The sequence below is a fragment of the Orcinus orca genome, chromosome 17, assembly GCF_937001465.1.
Source record: "Orcinus orca chromosome 17, mOrcOrc1.1, whole genome shotgun sequence".
Taxonomy (NCBI): Eukaryota; Metazoa; Chordata; class Mammalia; order Artiodactyla; family Delphinidae; genus Orcinus; species Orcinus orca.
Window position 1 is genome coordinate 67,248,053 of NC_064575.1, and position 16,830 is coordinate 67,264,882.

General features: G+C 46.4%; 1 protein-coding gene and 1 long non-coding RNA gene across 2 annotated transcripts in view; one reads left to right on the top strand and one right to left on the bottom strand.

Moving 5' to 3' along the window:
• The window catches only part of EXT1 (exostosin glycosyltransferase 1), a 291,337-nt gene extending 286,267 nt beyond the window's left edge, over positions 1–5,070 (bottom strand). Inside the window, exon 1 of the mRNA XM_004265369.2 lies at positions 3,321–5,070. Within this exon, the coding sequence (XP_004265417.1) occupies positions 3,321–4,282 (962 nt within the window). The 5' untranslated portion in view covers positions 4,283–5,070. The remainder of the gene's footprint in view (positions 1–3,320) is intronic.
• An 8,073-nt stretch (positions 5,071–13,143) lies between these two features.
• LOC117199670 (uncharacterized) lies at positions 13,144–14,528 on the top strand. Its single transcript, XR_004480992.2, has 3 exons — positions 13,144–13,349; positions 13,834–13,909; positions 14,435–14,528. It is a non-coding gene; the product is annotated as an uncharacterized LOC117199670 (long non-coding RNA).
• Positions 14,529–16,830: the final 2,302 nt, after the last annotated feature.

The following is a 16,830-nucleotide window of genomic DNA, read 5'->3' on the forward strand; positions in this document are numbered from 1 at the left end:
AGAAAGCCAAATTTGAAGTTTCACAATAATGCCCTTTGAAGGGATCTGCACTATGAAGTTCATGCAAAAATACAGTAATTCTGTAAGGGTGCGTAAGAAGCTCAAGAGATGTAAGACAGAATGTCTCTAAAGCCTCATTACACATCATGTAATCACTGCAGCAACTTAGTTTAGCCAGCGTCATCTACATCTGTTAATATATGTAACTGATGAAAATTAATTATGGGTGTCATAAAAATGGATGTTTTAATATAATCCTGGAAGTCTGGGTTGAAAATATTGCTCTTTACAAGAGAAAAGTCTGTTCCTTCATTCCATGCAGTTCTTCTGCACCTTTAGTAGTAAATGTCTGATTTTCACAAAAGTGAAGTGGAAACAGAAGTCCTCAACTAAAAACATTTATTGTCACATAAGGCTAAATTTCGCTAAAAGCAACTTTTTTTTTAGTTGATACCCTTGTACATATTCTATAGTATCCTAACTCGGCCATGATACCATAAATTTTCAATCTAATTGTCAGACCCCCTAAGTCCAAATCATAGGCACTTGCTAATAAAGAAAAGAAGTAGATGAAAACTGATCCTGTTTTTATAAGCCATTATCAAATGAACGCTTAGAGAACCCTAAAGCAGTCGAAAACCCATTCCACCAAAGGATAAACTAAGGTTCAAGGTGATGAATCAAAAGTCACACCATGAGACAGTATGAGAAGTCAGACTTAGATGACTTCTATAGACCTAACTGCAATATCCTCCTCTAAAACCCTGGGAAGAGATTAGCATTTGATTGGAGGAGTTCTGCGTCTGACACACGCACAGCTGACTTACAGGAAACATCAGTATAAGTAGCAAAGTACAACAGTTGTGCTTACTTCAGAGCACAAGACAGGTTGCCTGCTATGTGAGCATTCTCACCACATTTCAAAGCTCATTCATTCTTCATATCTTCCAAAGTCAACGGCAAAGGCAAACATGTTTGCAAGCACCATTTCTCAGAGATAAAGGGTTCAGATAACCCAGTGAGAGGAAGAAGTTAAAACTCCAGGTCAAGCAGGCCGATGAATATAAACGTTCTGCAACACCATCCCGTCCCACGAAACAAGGTTAGAGCTGGAAAGTATGCAAAAGAGGAATGAAGAAAATCCAGAAGTGTCTCTGAAAGAAATCCCTGCTCAGAAGAAAGAGGCAACTTGCTTTCCTCACTAAATGCCACTCTTCAGATGAGACTCAGTCCTGAGGGCCTGACCCCTTGTGGTCTTTAAACATAAACCAAAACAAGGGCGTGGGTGTCTGATTTCCTGATGCAACGACAAAGAGGTCAAAAATTAGTGAAATTTAATTAGCAAAAATTAAAGTTTCTTGGAAACCAACCCCTCCTTCCCTTATTGCCAAAAATCTCTAGAAAAACCTTCTGCAGAGAATGTAGACGATTTATTTTGGGACTAGGAGAGTAAAGCAGATATGACTGTTGTATCGGATTGAGGGTGTTTCCCAAATAAACGTATAATTCAAATTTCTTAAGATCTCCCCTCCAGCTCCTTTAGAGGAATGAAGACCGTCATGATCCTTCTACAGAATTCGGTGAGACTGCTTTAGAAGACACTGAAAGGTCAGACTTCATCTCGAGTTACTCCACCATAAACCAGACAAAGAAATTCCTCAAAGGCTAGGAGCATTTTTTTCTTACAAGCACCCACAGGAATAGGTCAATGTAAATGTCGTGTAAACAAAGCGCTCATTACTAACCACAGTTTGTTTCTTTTGTGAGAAAATTTTAATCCATGGCAACTGCACCCAACATTCACACATAACTGCCCCCAAAGCAGAGGAAAATTTAGATTCATAATTGACCCTACAGCCTCGGGCTCTGCTTGTACTCGAAAAGCAAGAGGTGTTGGGGTTTGGGGAATCCCAGTGTTTGATACTTTCTCCTTCACTGTCTACGATCAAGTACAGGAGGACTTGAATTTCCCTTCCAATCACTCCTACAGAGGCCCGAGTGTCTGAGGAAATCCACAGACAACAATCAAACCTTTCATTTCAGGGTCCTTTCCCCACCATGCCCCTTCCTGTTCCAATCAGTTCTGCAAAGCGTTTCCCCTATTCTGCATTTCATGAATCAATTGCAAACTCCGCCAACCTCTGCCAGTTCCTCTTGTACTCAGCTGAGAGGTTCCCCTTCCTGCCTGGGTAGCACAAGGCTGCTCTGGTTTTTAACTGGTGTAACGTGGAAATGCACTGTAGGAGCTCACTAACTCTTTCACAGCCAGACAGAAGTGAGAGAGTCTGGGGCTCCCGCCCCATCGACGAGGAAACGGACCCTCCAAGCTCAGGTTAAAGCCGATTCCTAGAAACCAGTTTTGACCCCAAGCCCAGAGTGTCAGTTACTGTCACTGGGAAGGAAAAGGAAGAGTGAGAAGGTCTACAAAGTCTCCAACTCAGTTACTTAGCAACTGGACAAAACTTGCTTCACTCCAGAGGGTAAAGAGGCATCTCACAGCGCATTCAGAGAGTAACAGTCTCCGATTTACATGCAAATTGATAAAGACAAAAGGGAAAGGGAAATCTAAATTAGCAACTGGAGTTTACAGCAGAGGGGCTAAGGCCCAGATTTTTTAAAATCAGCTTCTCCTAGGGAGGCAGGATATATACATGCCAACAAACACACATGAATGAATGCATGCAAGCAAGATCACAGGCCCTAACCGGTTTACAGTCTCCCTTCATAAAAGTCAATGCCATCTGGGAGCAGGGAAGAGGCAGGCACAGAAAGTTTAGTAGCTGAAACTAAAGGACTTCCACTGCTAACACAAATTTAAGGTTTGCGGAAAGATGACAATTGAAGGGTGGGAAAATTCCGGGGAGAGCTGCTCCCCCTGCTCGTGAGAAAAGCAAATAAAGCATCAACCTTGGGGTAAGGTCCCCGGACTGTGGGCGGATTCAGAGCCTCTCGAGTCCCTAGACCCTCACAAACACCCTCCTGGATCCACTGGTGAAGTGCAGTTTCCAAACTCGGATCAAACCCACACCCTTCATAGAACACACATCACCCTGAAGGTTTTCCAAGCAAGAGGGGAACATGGTCACCTGCTTGGCCCAGGAAAGTGCTCCAGCATTTTCCGTTAGCCCGAGGAGCTCAAACTCTGGGTCCTCAGCTCCAAGCTACACACCAGAAGCAGGCTGCTCAGTCCCAGGCTCAGAGCAAACGGAAGAGGACTCGAGGGGGTCCCCTGCCCCACCCCCATCTCCCAACTTCACACCTGGACCAGGTGGGCAGGGCCCAGGGCTGACCCGCTGAGGCCCATCGGCTAAGCCACTTACTTCTCATACTCAGTGTTGTCTCTGTCACAGCGAGAATCCTTGTGCTTTTGCCAGTCTTTGCCATGCTTGCAGGTGGTGAGAAGCACGACGTCTTCCCCGTTATGGACGTGATATAAGGCATTCCTGGTGTCTGACCCTATCCCTGTCAGGTACCTCTTCCCCTTGAAGACTAGCATGTACTTCCTGAGAGGAGGGATAGTGTTAAACTTCAAAAACCCCCTCTCCCCTCCTGTCCTGGGATGATCCTTAGAAAAGAGGGGAATAGAAACATCAAAGTTGGGTCGGAAGTTTTCAGTACTGATGCTGGCTTTGGCCAGCATCGCCTGGCCGATGTCAAACCCCACATCCTCGGTGTAGTCAGGCCAAGTGCCAGAATATAAATTAAAAATTAAATGATTCCTACCGCTGTTCCACAAGTGGAGACTCTGCACTTTGGATCTCAAGTTGTGCACATACTGAGGTGACAACTGGTCTCTGTCTAAAGTATCCAGACTCAGGACAAAGAGGCACGCCTGGCTGGGGTCCGAGGTGTAGAACCTGGAGCCCTCGATGGCCGCTAGAATGTTTTGGTAACTTTCGGCGATTTTCTCCCCTTTTTGCTGCGGGTATACGTAGACTTTGAAGCCGTTTTTCTTGCAAAGGGTGAAATCGAAGCAGGACTCCATGCGGCACTTCTTGCCTTTGTAGATGCTCGAGTTGGCGTCTCGCTTCTGCCGTGGGGAAATGTGCACACTGGAATCCTCATTTTCCAATTGATCCCAAGGAACGAAGGGGCGCAGAGCGTCCGGGAAGCGGGGCCAGAAATGATCCGGACTCGGGTGGTGCAAGCCATTCCGACGGCTGTGCTCTTCTCTCCGGCTGTGGCTTCTCGATGCCCTAAACTGCAAGCCTCCGAAATAAAACAAAAGGGCGAGACAAGAGCCAGCTGAGAGCAGGATGAAATAGCGTTTTTTGGCCTGCATGTGTCCTGCCTGGGTCAAGAGGATTGTAAATAAACACAAGAATCACCCAAGTTTCCCAATCAACACTTTCAGCTCCAGTCCGCCATCTTCCCGCCTGTAAAGACTTCAAACTCTCCGCTCCCACCTTCTCTGGATGCCTTTCCCCAAGCCGTGGACTGATCCAGCGCATGTGGGCGATTTCTTTAACTTTCTCCCCTTCGGTCTTTCATCTTTGGGTTGCACAATAGACGGGAGAGAGCGGGGCTGAATATTTCGCACCCAGGGCGGGCGAGCAGCGGACTGTAATTCTCTTGCATGCAACAAGACGGAGGAAAAGAAAGAGAGGGGGGAAAAAAAGCTCCCGATGCCCAATCAATGACAAGACGAAGTGATTTCCTTGCCTCTCGGATTCCTCTCGGCGCCGTGGAAAACGAGCCCCGGGAAAGCAACTTCAACTCATCCACACTCCGGGGCAGGCACTCCGGTTCCAACAAGTCAGCCGATCTCCGGGTTCAGCCGGCTAGTGCATCTTGCAGCTGGGGCGCCGTAACCTCACAAATCCCTGCATCTCTCTTTATTCCCTTCTGCAGCGGCTCCGAGACTCCGGCGGTGTTTACTCCTGCGCTCGCGGGGCCGGCCCCCAGGACGCGCGGCGGCCCGGCAGAAGGCGGCGGCGCTGGGTGACTGCGGCGGCGCGTCCTCCCCGCGGGCAGTGCCGGCCCCGAGCGGCGCTTCCCAGGCCCCCGCGCGGTTGCTGCCGACCGCCGCGTTCGGTCGCCGAATGTTACCCGGTTCTGAATGTTACACTTACACATTCCATTCCCGACACGACAGCGCTGACCTCATCCATCCACGCAGCCCGCGCTGCCATTGGCCGAGCGTCACGTCCGGGGGGGGCGGTGCTTCCGCTGCGCCCATTCATAACCCCCGGCCACCGGCAGAGGCGCCGGCGCGGCGCTGGGGGTGCGGGCGGCGCGCGGGGCCTGGGGCGCCTCTGCCGGGGCCCGGCGGGCGGAGCGGGAGGGGGCCCAGTGCGAGCCCCGTGGCCCCTCGGCTAGTCCCGGCCGGGACCCCGGCCTGCGCCGCACCGCCTCCTGCTGCTGCGCCGGAAACCAGCGCCTCCCAGAGACGCCCGCTGGCGCGCGGCGCCTGGGGAACCGGGGAACCGGGAAACTGGGGACTGGCTGGCGCTTCCAGGGCCCCGCTGCCCCGGGCGCCCTCGAGAATCCCGTCTCCTCGCCTGCCTGTCGGCAACGCCTCCCCGAGCGGGCGGCTGGGAGTGTTCGGGTTCCTGGAGAAGGATGCTAGAAAATTGGAGCAGTGGGGGGAGCCCAAGGGATGCGGGAGGAAAGAAATACTTCATAGAAAGCGACCGCGGACCTTACGGATGCCTCTCCCCGCCCTCCTTCGACTCTCTGAGGCCCCCAATTTTTCCTTTTTACAAAGCATCAAAACAGGTCCCCTATTCCCTACATAGCCCGTCCTTTTTTTCTCTCTCTCTTTCCCCAAGGAGACACCTAAAGCCCCAAGAATAAAGAGGAAATATCACAATCAAGAGGGATCATTACAATCCTTCATGGCTGTCGGTGCCCTAAGAGAAGACACGTATCCCAAATCCTCAATAACTTTCCGCGCATCCTGCCCTCGCTTCCCGAAGCCCCTTGTCTGTTCTGTAGAAAGCTTCCAAGAGATCAGTCACAGCGGAAGAAAAGAGATTTTCTAATAGCTGAGGAGAACCCTGTTAATTTAAGCTTTTCCCAGCACCTAGTGATGTTATTCTCTTTGGGGCGTGGTGGGGTGGTGGTTTTTAAGGAGCTGTCTCTTAGGGATGGATGACTAGTAGAACTGCCAGCTGTCCCAGCTGTAGATGAGAAACTTGAGGCAGGAAATGACCTTCTTTACATTACTACAAGATGGTTGGTCCGCCCTTCAACTGCCCTACCACACCCCAGCCCCAAGCTCCCCCCAGGGAGCCTCACTGGACAAGTCAGATAAGAGCTGGAGTCCCTCTAAAGGTCTTCCAAGACCACAAAGATGTGCTCACTCCCAAACAGTATTTCTGGTCCAAACCAAGCTCTCTGGCCTCAGAGCCTGAATTCTGCTCTACAGAGAACACCTCCCACCCTCTTCCCCAGCCTAAGTCACAGGGGCCTGGCCAAGTTGGACAAACAGTTGCCTAGGGCAGCAAGCTGTTTAGTGATTGTTTATTATGGGAGTGACTGAGAGCTAGGGACAGACACTTCCCAGCTCTCCCCAGGCTGCAAAAACCTCCAGTGGTGTGGACAAAGGGCATGGTTATAACAAGGCAGGGTGAAATGATCAAGCGGAAAATTTTAGGCATTTGTTGTGTCAGATTTGTTTTTAATAAAGGGGAGAAGGGGCCTGGGTGGGACATCACTGTACATTCCTGAAGTCTCTCCCTATCTCTGGCCTGCCAAAGATGAGGTAGCTTTTCCAGATTTGACTTGTACCCCCTGCACAATTTGGACAGGCCTGGGACAGAAATGAGATTTCAGTCATCTTCCAAATGCAATGACAGTGATGCAGATAAATGCAGTGATTGAAACCACATGTGACCCAGGGCTCCCCCACAGCCTGGGGTGCTGGGAGCAGCCATGCAAGGCAGGGATCCTTCCTTTGAGATCAGGGCACAGATTTTCTCTGCCCTATGGAATGGGGCTGTAGGGATTGCAGCCCCTCTACATCCTGACAGTTGTCCTGTGTGATCTTAGTGGGAGCCAGCTACTGCCCTTGGTCTTTTGCATCTCTTTCTGCTTTGACACATTTTTTCTTGTCTTGCCTAACCATTACTGATTCCCTCATCCCACGCCCCAGGGATACCCAGCCCTACTGTCACATTCCATAGTGGTATATACTGTGAGAAAAACTTTGATACTGAAAATGAGAGAAAATCTGGATTCAGACCCCAGATCTGTCATTTACTAGTGCCTTGGGCATGGGGTTTAATCTCACTGAATTTCAGTTTGTCGTTTAAAAGGTCATAATAATAATATTTTTCTGAATCTGGAAACTGTAAACTGCTCTACATGTGTAACCTTTTTTGCCTAAGTTCCACATTTCAAAAGCCAACTGGAATCTTAAGTAGCCCCTTACAGAAAAGAATCTTAAAAAAAAAAAAGTGGGTATACGTATATGGATAACTAATTAACTTTGCTGTACATCTGAAACTAACACAACATTGTAAATCAACTATACTCCAATAAAAATGTTTTTTAAAAATCATCTTATCCACAAATCCCCAACATGCCTCAACAAAATGAATGCCCCTTTTCTCTGTTACCCTGCCCATTTATTCATTCTTCTATTACTGCCCTTATTGCATTAGAATTATTATTTATATGTCTATCCCGCATCTAGACTAGGAACTCAACAGAAGTATGATCTGTATGTCTTATTCAGATTTTTGTCCCGAGCACCTAACCTGATGCCTGGAACAAAGTAGATGCTTCAATAAATGTGATTGCAAACGTTGGGGCGGGGGTGGGGGAAGTAGCCCCCTATGATGGCATCATATTGCATCTCCCTCAGTTTTATTTTCTCCCAAGCCCTTCTCATTAGCTGAAATCCTTTGTTTGTTTGTTTGCTGTCTATATTTCTTCACTGTAAAAGGAGCTCCCTGAGAACAGGAACCCTATCTGTCTTTCTCACTCCTGAATCCCCAAAGCCTACGGTAGTTCTGACACTTAGGTGGCGCTCAGTCACTGATTTGAATGATGAATGAATTACTAAAATTCTGCTTCACCTCAGCACCTGAACATGCTTGAAGAGAAAGGCCTCCATCGTAGTCTCTCAAAGCAGGACTGAGTCTCCTGTTCAAGGTAGAACTATTACAAACCAGGAATATCTTAACATAAGGCAAATCAGTCCATCGTAAATCCTTTAACAACGTATGTCAGATCATGTAATTCCTCTAGTCAAAGGCCTCAAGGGGTCCCTATCTCAGAATATGAGCCAAAGCCCTCACGAGGCCCTGTGAGGTCCTACAGGATCTTCCCTAACTGCCTCCACCTCTATTCACCAGACCCCTTTCACCTCATTTCCTGCCAATAACGCTCTCCCTCCATCCCAATCTACTCACTCTTCTCCAACTAGGCTGGTTTCCTTGCTGTTTCTTATACATGCCAAACATGCCCCTGCCTCAGGGCCTTTGCACATGCTCATCTCGGCTAGTATGCACTCCGGTATCCACACTACATACTCTCTTCCTTTTTTTAAGTCTCTTCTCAATACCACCTTACAGCTGAGGCCACCTTTGACCTTCCTAAATAAAGTAGCAAGTCCTCCCCAGTTTTCCTATCCCCTCAATTGCTTTATTTTTTATCCTTAACACTAATTGACACCTGTATACTATATATTGACTTGTCAATTTATCATTTACCTGTTGCATCTAGAATGTGAGCTCCATGAGGCAAGGACATGGATTTTTAGTTCACTGCTATATCCCCAGCACCTATGACAGGGCCCATCACTAAATAAGTATTTGTTGAGCTAATTAATTACTTGATCCCAATGTCTGTAGGGCAAATGGGGAATATTCAAGGCTAGAGTTCTAGTATCACAGACACACACACAGAGCTAAAGCTATCCCAGTGATTCAAGCCTTGCTTAATTTCCTCTTTCAGGAATAATTTTTCCCCAGGGCTGACTAAAGACCTGAAAGCAGCATGGCACACATGAAACCCAGAAGATGTGGATTCTCATCTTGGCTCTGCCACTTACGTTATAACCTTGAATGAGACACTTCTCCCTAAGTTTTGGATTCTTATTGGTAAAATCAATAGTAACTGTAATATAATGTATGTTGTGCTCAGTTCACTGGGTTACTGTGAGAATTAAATGAGTACAAACGGATAATGGATGAGAAAGCCCTTTGCAGTCCACAATGTATATGGCAAACGTAAGATTTGACTGTCACACTCTTGGACAATTATGGACACTGGTGCATGAGATCATGTTTGCAAGTCAACAGCATTACATACATGAAATATCACCTACCAAACACTCAGCAGTTTCCAGATGCTTTATAGACTCTGGAATGGTCATTGACTATTATAAGCAAACAGGAAAAGGGAAGAAAGGGAAACACTAATGGACAAAAAGTAAAGAAGACTTTTTTTGTAATGTATGAGGTACAAATGCTTTTCAAGGGTCTATAATTATATCTGCTGTAGGAAAAAACAATTGACTCCAAAATGTAAAAACAAACTAAAATATTGAAATTAAAAAATGCTTAAATTCTCTAAAATGTAACTTCAGGTTGACTGTCAAGGCAACCTAATTGTCATAAAGTTATACATAATTTTTATTTGACGTGGGCACATTTTAATGTTTTGGTGATGTGTGCTGGGTGGGGTCTCTAACAGTAAACATTCCAGGTTCCCAGAAAGGTTGGGAAGCTCTGCTGGGTATGTGCTGATTGGTTACAGGAGGTGGGAAAAGACAAGCAAGCCAAGGAAAATTAAGGCATCGTGGAGGAGTGGAGAGATTCCCAGCCAGGACGGGAGGCCGGGTTCCAGTTCCTTCTCTGCCTGGAACTCAAGGAAACCCAGAGCAGGTGGTTTCTGAATGCCAGGTCTTAAGTGTTTCATCTGAAAAACACAGAGCAGGACTTGGTGATACCTTTCCACTTGAAACAGTCAAGGCTGCCCTGTGTAGACCAAGGGGGTAGAAGAGAGAAGGGAGTCGCTTAGGAGGGAGGAATGGGGAACTCCACTGAGCAGGGAAGGAAAAATGGAGTGGAAGTGAGAGGCTTTTTCAGGCCTCCCACCGCCTGCCCGGTAGGGCAGCCAAGCAGGAAAACTAACCACGGGTGAAACAAGGGCAATTCTAGTGAGGATGTGTCAAATCCCGAGCCAGGTACTTTGTACACATTGTCTCTGCGACCCTCCCAAGGTTCCTAGGACACAAGTACTATCCCTATCTCCTATTGCAAATGAGGAAATGAAAACTCAATCCTGGGAAGGGGCTCCCTGCAATTCATTCATTCATTCATTCATTCCTTGAATAAATATTTATTAGGCAGCTACCCTGTGTAAGGTGTGGTGCCAGACACTGAGGGTATTTGTCTATAGTCCTTTGTCACTTACAAAGCGCTTTCATGAGAGGAATTTTGCTTGAGCATCATCAGAACCCTGTGAGTTAGGAAGAGGGTATGATCCCTATTTAGCTAGTGAGAACGTAAGGCTCTAGTTCGGGCTCTCTCACTTGGAGGACTGTTACTATTTTGCTGAGCATTAATTCTTTTTTTTTTTTGCGGTACGCGGGCCTCTCACCGTTGTGGCCCCTCCCGTTGCGGAGCACAGGCTCCGGACGCGCAGGCTCAGCGGCCATGGCCCATGGGCCCAGCCGCTCCGCGGCATGTGGGATCCTCCTGGACCGGGGCACGAACCCGCGTCCCCTGCATCGGCAGGCGGACTCTCAACCACTGCGCCACCACGGAAGCCCATGAGCATTAATTCTTTATTGCAGGGGCGTGGCCTGTGCATTGTGGGATATTTAGCCACATCCCTGGCCTCTACCCATTAGGTACTAACAGCACTCCCCACTCTCACCTGCATCGGCAGTTGACACTAAAATATCTCCAGGCATTGCTAAATGCCTCTCTGAGACAAAACCACCCCTTGTTGGGTGACCCATTATCCCAATTAAATGATTTACCCAAGTTCAGCTGATCTCCAAGTGGAGAACTTAGAATTTGAGCCTCATCTTCCGACTCCATGCCAAGGCTTGGACCCAATACTGCAGCTGCCTTTAGATAATCTAACTGATCTACCTTCTTCAAGACAAGCAGATCAAAAAATCTCATAGGCAGTCATTTAAGAAACTTTTATGAAGAACTTCATATGTGCAAGGCACTACGCTAGGCACTTGGAATCTGCAGTATAAAAAAATAGGTGGGTTGTCTGCTCTCATTCTACTGGGAGAGATAATAAAATAGCAAGTAGATAAATAAGCAAGATAATTTGAGCTAATTCTAAGGAGAACATAATGGATAATTTAATAGCATAGATTAAGATGAGGAAGAGCAAAGAGGCTCACTTTAAATGGGATGGTCGAGGGCTTCCCTGGTGGCGCAGTGGTTGAGAGTCCGCCTGCCGATGCAGGGGACGCGGGTTTGTGCACCAGTCCGGGAAGATCCCACATGCCGCGGAGCGGCTAGGCCCGTGAGCCATGGACGCTGAGCCTGCGCGTCCGGAGCCTGTGCTCCGCAACGGGAGAGGCCACAACAGTGAGAGGCCCATGTATCGCAAAGAAAAAAAAAAAAAAAAAAGGGATGGTCGAGAGGGGTAAATCAGGAGCTTGGGATGAACACACACACACTACTATATATGAGACAGATAACCAACAAGGACCTACTGTGTTATAGCACAGGGAACTCTACTCAATATTCTGTGATAACCTATATGAGCAAAGAATCTAAAAAAAAAATGAATATTTATATAACTGCATCACTTTGCTGTACACCTGAAACTAACACAACATTGTAAATCAACCATACTCCAATAAAATAAAAATGCTTTTAAATAGGACAGTAGGTGAGGAGCTAACATTTTGGCTGATTTCAGTTGATGAGGAAAGAGCCCTGGGAAGAGTATACCAAGCGAAGTGTCTGGCCAGTACCCAAGTCCTGAGGCAGAAGTGAGTCTATTTTCAGCAGGCTTTAGAATCACTAGATGGGTTGGTTCAAACACAGATTGTTGGGGCCCATCCCCAGAGTTTCTGATTCAGTAGAGTTAGGGTGTGGCCCAAGAGTTTGCATCTCTAACCACTTCCCAGAGGAGGCTGATGCTGCGGACCTAGGGACCACGCTTTGAGAACCGCTGAGTTAGTGCATCCGCGGAAAGGCTACTGTTTCTGGAGTGTGCTGAGTGCAGGAAGGAGGTCAGAGAAGTTGCAGGAACTTTAGCATGTCCTGGCACTGCAGGCCAGGCACAGTATTGGGATTTTATTTTCGGAGGGGTGGCTAAGCTTTGGAGGATTTTAAGCAGGGGAGTGATATGATCTGATTTCCATTTTTAACAGCTCCCTCTAGCTGATAGTAGGGCAAAAGTGGAAGCAGGGAGTCAAGTTTATATATCTATAACATACTTTTGAAAGTCTTTATTCCTTACGGTAACAACTGTTGTAAGCCAGGATAGCAAGCCAGGAGAGAAGGGGAACTTTACGTCCTGTTTTCATGATACAGAAACAATGACAATCAGAGTCAAGCCAATAAGCCTAATCGCTGGACAATTAGCCTGGGACTGCTAATTAGGCAAGATAGCCTGCCTTAGTATTTATCAAAACTGCACATTTAAATTGAAAATTTTCTCCGCGATCTTAACTCTAGTGCTTGATATAGTCCAAGTCATATATATTTATATTTAGCAGTTTCGTCCATGTGTGTTTCACAACTTGGAACTGACAGCTGTTTTCAGTGATAGGACATCCTCTTGCTGGTGTTTTCTGAGGAACAAATGGTGACAAAGGAGTTGCCCTTATCTCAGTCTGGATGCCATCCTAGGAGCCTTATAAGAGTTTTACCAACCCCTGGTGGAAGGCACAGATGCTCTACCTTGCTGGCTTGTCTTGGTAGCTTCTGTTTTCTCCCAAGACTTTCATTCCTTTAACAATTCATGTGCTGCACAGCCCAAACTCCAGGAGGAGAAACAGACACGGAAAGGAAGAATCACAATAAAAATGGCTCCATGGCATAATTTACTAGAGGAGGAAGTTGCTAAATTTGCGTGGGTCCCTATTAACATTTGTACATCCATTTATAGATGAGTAACTGAGAGAAAATGAGAAATGGAAATGTCAGCTATTGAAGGTGATGAAATCAGGACGACACCCACAATTCAAGCCAATTTTCCCCATTAGATTGTAACATTCTTTGTTATGCAATAGTCTGGCAACGTTCTCTTCACAACAGCAACAAAAAATTCAACTTCTGATAACCATTAGAATCAAGTTTGTCTTCTATCTAACCATTGAAAAATTTGTATCCTCTGACACTTCTGTGCTACTCATGGTGCATAATTATTGATGATTGCAGTGATGACCGAGAGAGACCCTGGAGGATCTTAAGGTAACTGCCAACTCACTCGAGGGAGGTTAAATTATGTCCAGTTCTATTTCAGTGATTTAAATGCATATCATGATGGTCAAAATCATTTAAAGCTGGTGGTCCATGTATAGTATATGGGGTAACTTGTAATTAGCATGGTCATCACATGGACTATAAAGCCAGCTATTTGATTGATGTTCCAAGGTCATTCTTTGGTCAAATTTCCTCTGTTTCTATGAATCCTGGATTCTTGAGGTCTTAAGAGGAAGTCTCCAAGCCAGTTTCAGGGAGTCTGTAGCCTTTCTAAATAGGTAAAAATATATACATACATCTAGCAAAGTCTGCATGGCTGGGGACTGCCCCCTGACCTAGATAAACCATCATCCTGAAAACTTGCTATCTAAACAAAGAAAATCATTCCTCAAATTATACACTGTACATAATGTTAGGTCCACCCCAGTATATCAACCTCCCAGCAATTCTACCTCTACTTCTGTCTCTTCAGACACTTTAATTCTTCATTTCCCAGAGACTGACCCCATTGTAGAAGTGCAGACAGCTCAAGAACGTTAAGAAAAAAGGTAAGAAGAAGACTCATATTTAAATATATTTCAATATATTTATATGTAAATTTCAGCATAGGCTTTGTCTCTTTGAAAATCTGAATATTTAAATGTCACAAAAGCAAAAGCAGACTAAAATATACATTCTGGCTTTAATTAAGCCTTGAGAAGGGAATTGCCCACAGAAGCATATTCTCACTTTCCCTAATTGTTCTCTTCTACTGGGAAGGAGCCTCCCCTTGCTGCTGGGCCAATAATTCCTCATCACACAGGAAAAACCCTGACTTTAGTCCCGTTTAAGGGTGGATAAGCCTGGTTCCTTTCTTGTTCTTTTAGGCCTGTGGAGGCTTGCTCTTGATGGGAACCCCCAGCCAAAGATTGCTCCAGGCGCAGGGCAGCCGGCCCTGCTGTTTTGTAAAACTGCCCCTCCCACCTAGTTACAGCCCCTCACCACCACCCCAACAGACAGCTTCTCCATCTAAGCTGCGATCTGACCTGTCACCCACTTCTTGGCTTTTCTGATCTTGGAATCCCTTGCAACAGGAACTGCCAATTGCTGTAAATTACAAGCTGCCTTGACGAAGAGAATGCTAATCCTTTGGGGGCTTAGGAAGAGACCACCAATCATGTTTCTGAGGGTGAGAACACTCACATCCATTGCAGGTGGTGGGACACGCCACTGCAGTCCTGACCGCCTTTCTTACGAACAACATGGGTAGGGGGAAGGGCCCCCATGAATGACCTACAGCTGGTCCATCGCCCAGCTCCCATTTCATGGACATCCTCTTTTAAGAAACCTTTCTGATATTTCCCTGTCTGGTCTAGTGTTGTCATGGTGTCATATAGCAGTTCAGCTGTGTACATTTCTATTTGTGCAGAATATTCACCTAATGAGCTGCATTCCATTGGGGACAGGAGAGTAAAGTGGTTAAACCCAGGAGCTTTGGAACCTGACCACCTGGGTTCAGTCATGATTCATCTGCACCACACTGCCTGTGACTTAAGGCAAGTTAATCAAGGGCTCTAAGACTCAGTTTCCGCATCTGCTCTCCCGGATGATAATAGCCACTTCAGATGTATATGAAATAACGTATATAAAACATTTAATAGAGTACCCAGGACCTAGGAGGAGGTACTTAGTACATGTTAACTGGTATAATGGCCTCCTACTCTCCATCCCTTCCCAGTTCTCCAGCAGCCCCTTAGAATTAAAGTGACTTGGTTTCACATTCTGTTTTTCAGCAGTTTTGTCTTCCAGAATTTGAATTAACGTCCTTTGTGATTAAGATTGGCATTTCAGCAAATCATCCTGAAGTGTTACAGTGGCTGTGAAGGGACATGTCCATTTACCCATTTATCCATCAATAACAAATATTTATTGAATGCCTACTATGTCCCAGGGAGGGCACGGGGAGTGTGCCATGTGAATACAACAGACCAACTGTCAGCCCGGAGAGACTGTGAAGGCTACCCAGGGAGACACACAGTAAATGAACTGATTAAGTACGTTCCAGAATCTAGTGCTGTCCAGGATATGAAAAGTGCATTGAAATGGAGATGCTATTTAAATAGAGTGACCAGGAAGACCCCCCTGGGGAGGCATGTGAGCAGAGACATGAAGGATAAGATGGAGCGTGTGCTGCCAGGAGGAGGTGGGGGAGGAAGCTTTCGGGCAGGAGGAAGAGCAGATGCCAGCGAACCAAGCTGCCTTACTAGGAGCAGAAAACAGGACCGAGTGGCTAGCGGCTTGAGAACAAGACACCAGCTCCTGTCTTAGGAGGCTGTTTGTGGTGATAGGTTTGCCAGTTTTCCACATAAAAACGAAGATACTGAGACTAAGAAAAAGTAAGATGAGGCATTGAGGGCAATCAAGCCCATATCCCTCCAACTACCCCATTTATTAAGCCTCTCCTTAATGCCTCCATGGTCAGGCTCCAGAAGCCAAGCTCAGCGTTTTAACCTTTTATCGTGTTTATTCTTTTCTATGCCCATCGCCTAGGACGACAGTCCCAGGAGAAGTGAACTACGTCTTACGCACCTTCGTAACTCCAGGATCTGGCACGATGCCCCATCCTTACTTAGCTGGTGCCTTATAAGTGTTTGTCAAATGAATGAATCGTCACTAAATGTATTGTACTCGATGTTGTCAGGCAATACACTAAGTGCTTTAAATATATTAACTCAACGAATCCTCTTTGCACTACCTAAAGGTATGTACTACTGTTAGTGACATTTTACAGAAGAAATGAAGGCACAGAGAGGTTAAGTAACCTGCTCAAGCTCTTACAGCTGGGATGTAGTTGAGCTAGGATTGGAACCCAGGCAGCCTGGCTCCAAAGCCTTCACTCTTAATTTAGTCACACGCAGTGCTTCTCAAACTACCTTGCATGAGCATCACCTGGAAAACATGCTAAAGTACACATTCCAGGACCCCACGAGCAGAGTTTCCAATTCAGTAGTTCTATTAGTTATCTATTGGTGTGTAACAAATTAACCCAAGATTAGAGGCTTAAAGCAGCAAACATTCATCATCTCCCAGTTTCTGTGAGTCAGTAACAATCAGGTTCTCTGGCTCAGAGTATTTCATAGGCTCCAATCAAGATGTGAGGGGCTGGTATTTCAAGGCTTAACTGGGGGAGACACAGTTCCCTGCTCACTCATGTGGTTGTTGGTGGACCTCAGGTCTTCATTGGCTACTGACCAGAGACATCAGTTTCTTGCCCCACGGGCCTCTCCAAAAGGGTGTTCACAATATGGCAGCTGGCTCCCCTCATAGCGAGTGAGTGAGTGACAGAGCTCATCCAAGACTGTAGCCAAGTCTTTCTGGAACCTCATCTAGGAAGTGACATCCTTTTGCCTAGTCTTAGAGATTGCCTACAGAGGGAGTATGGGGTGGGACCCAAGAATTTATATGTCTACCAAGTTCTCAAGTGATTTTG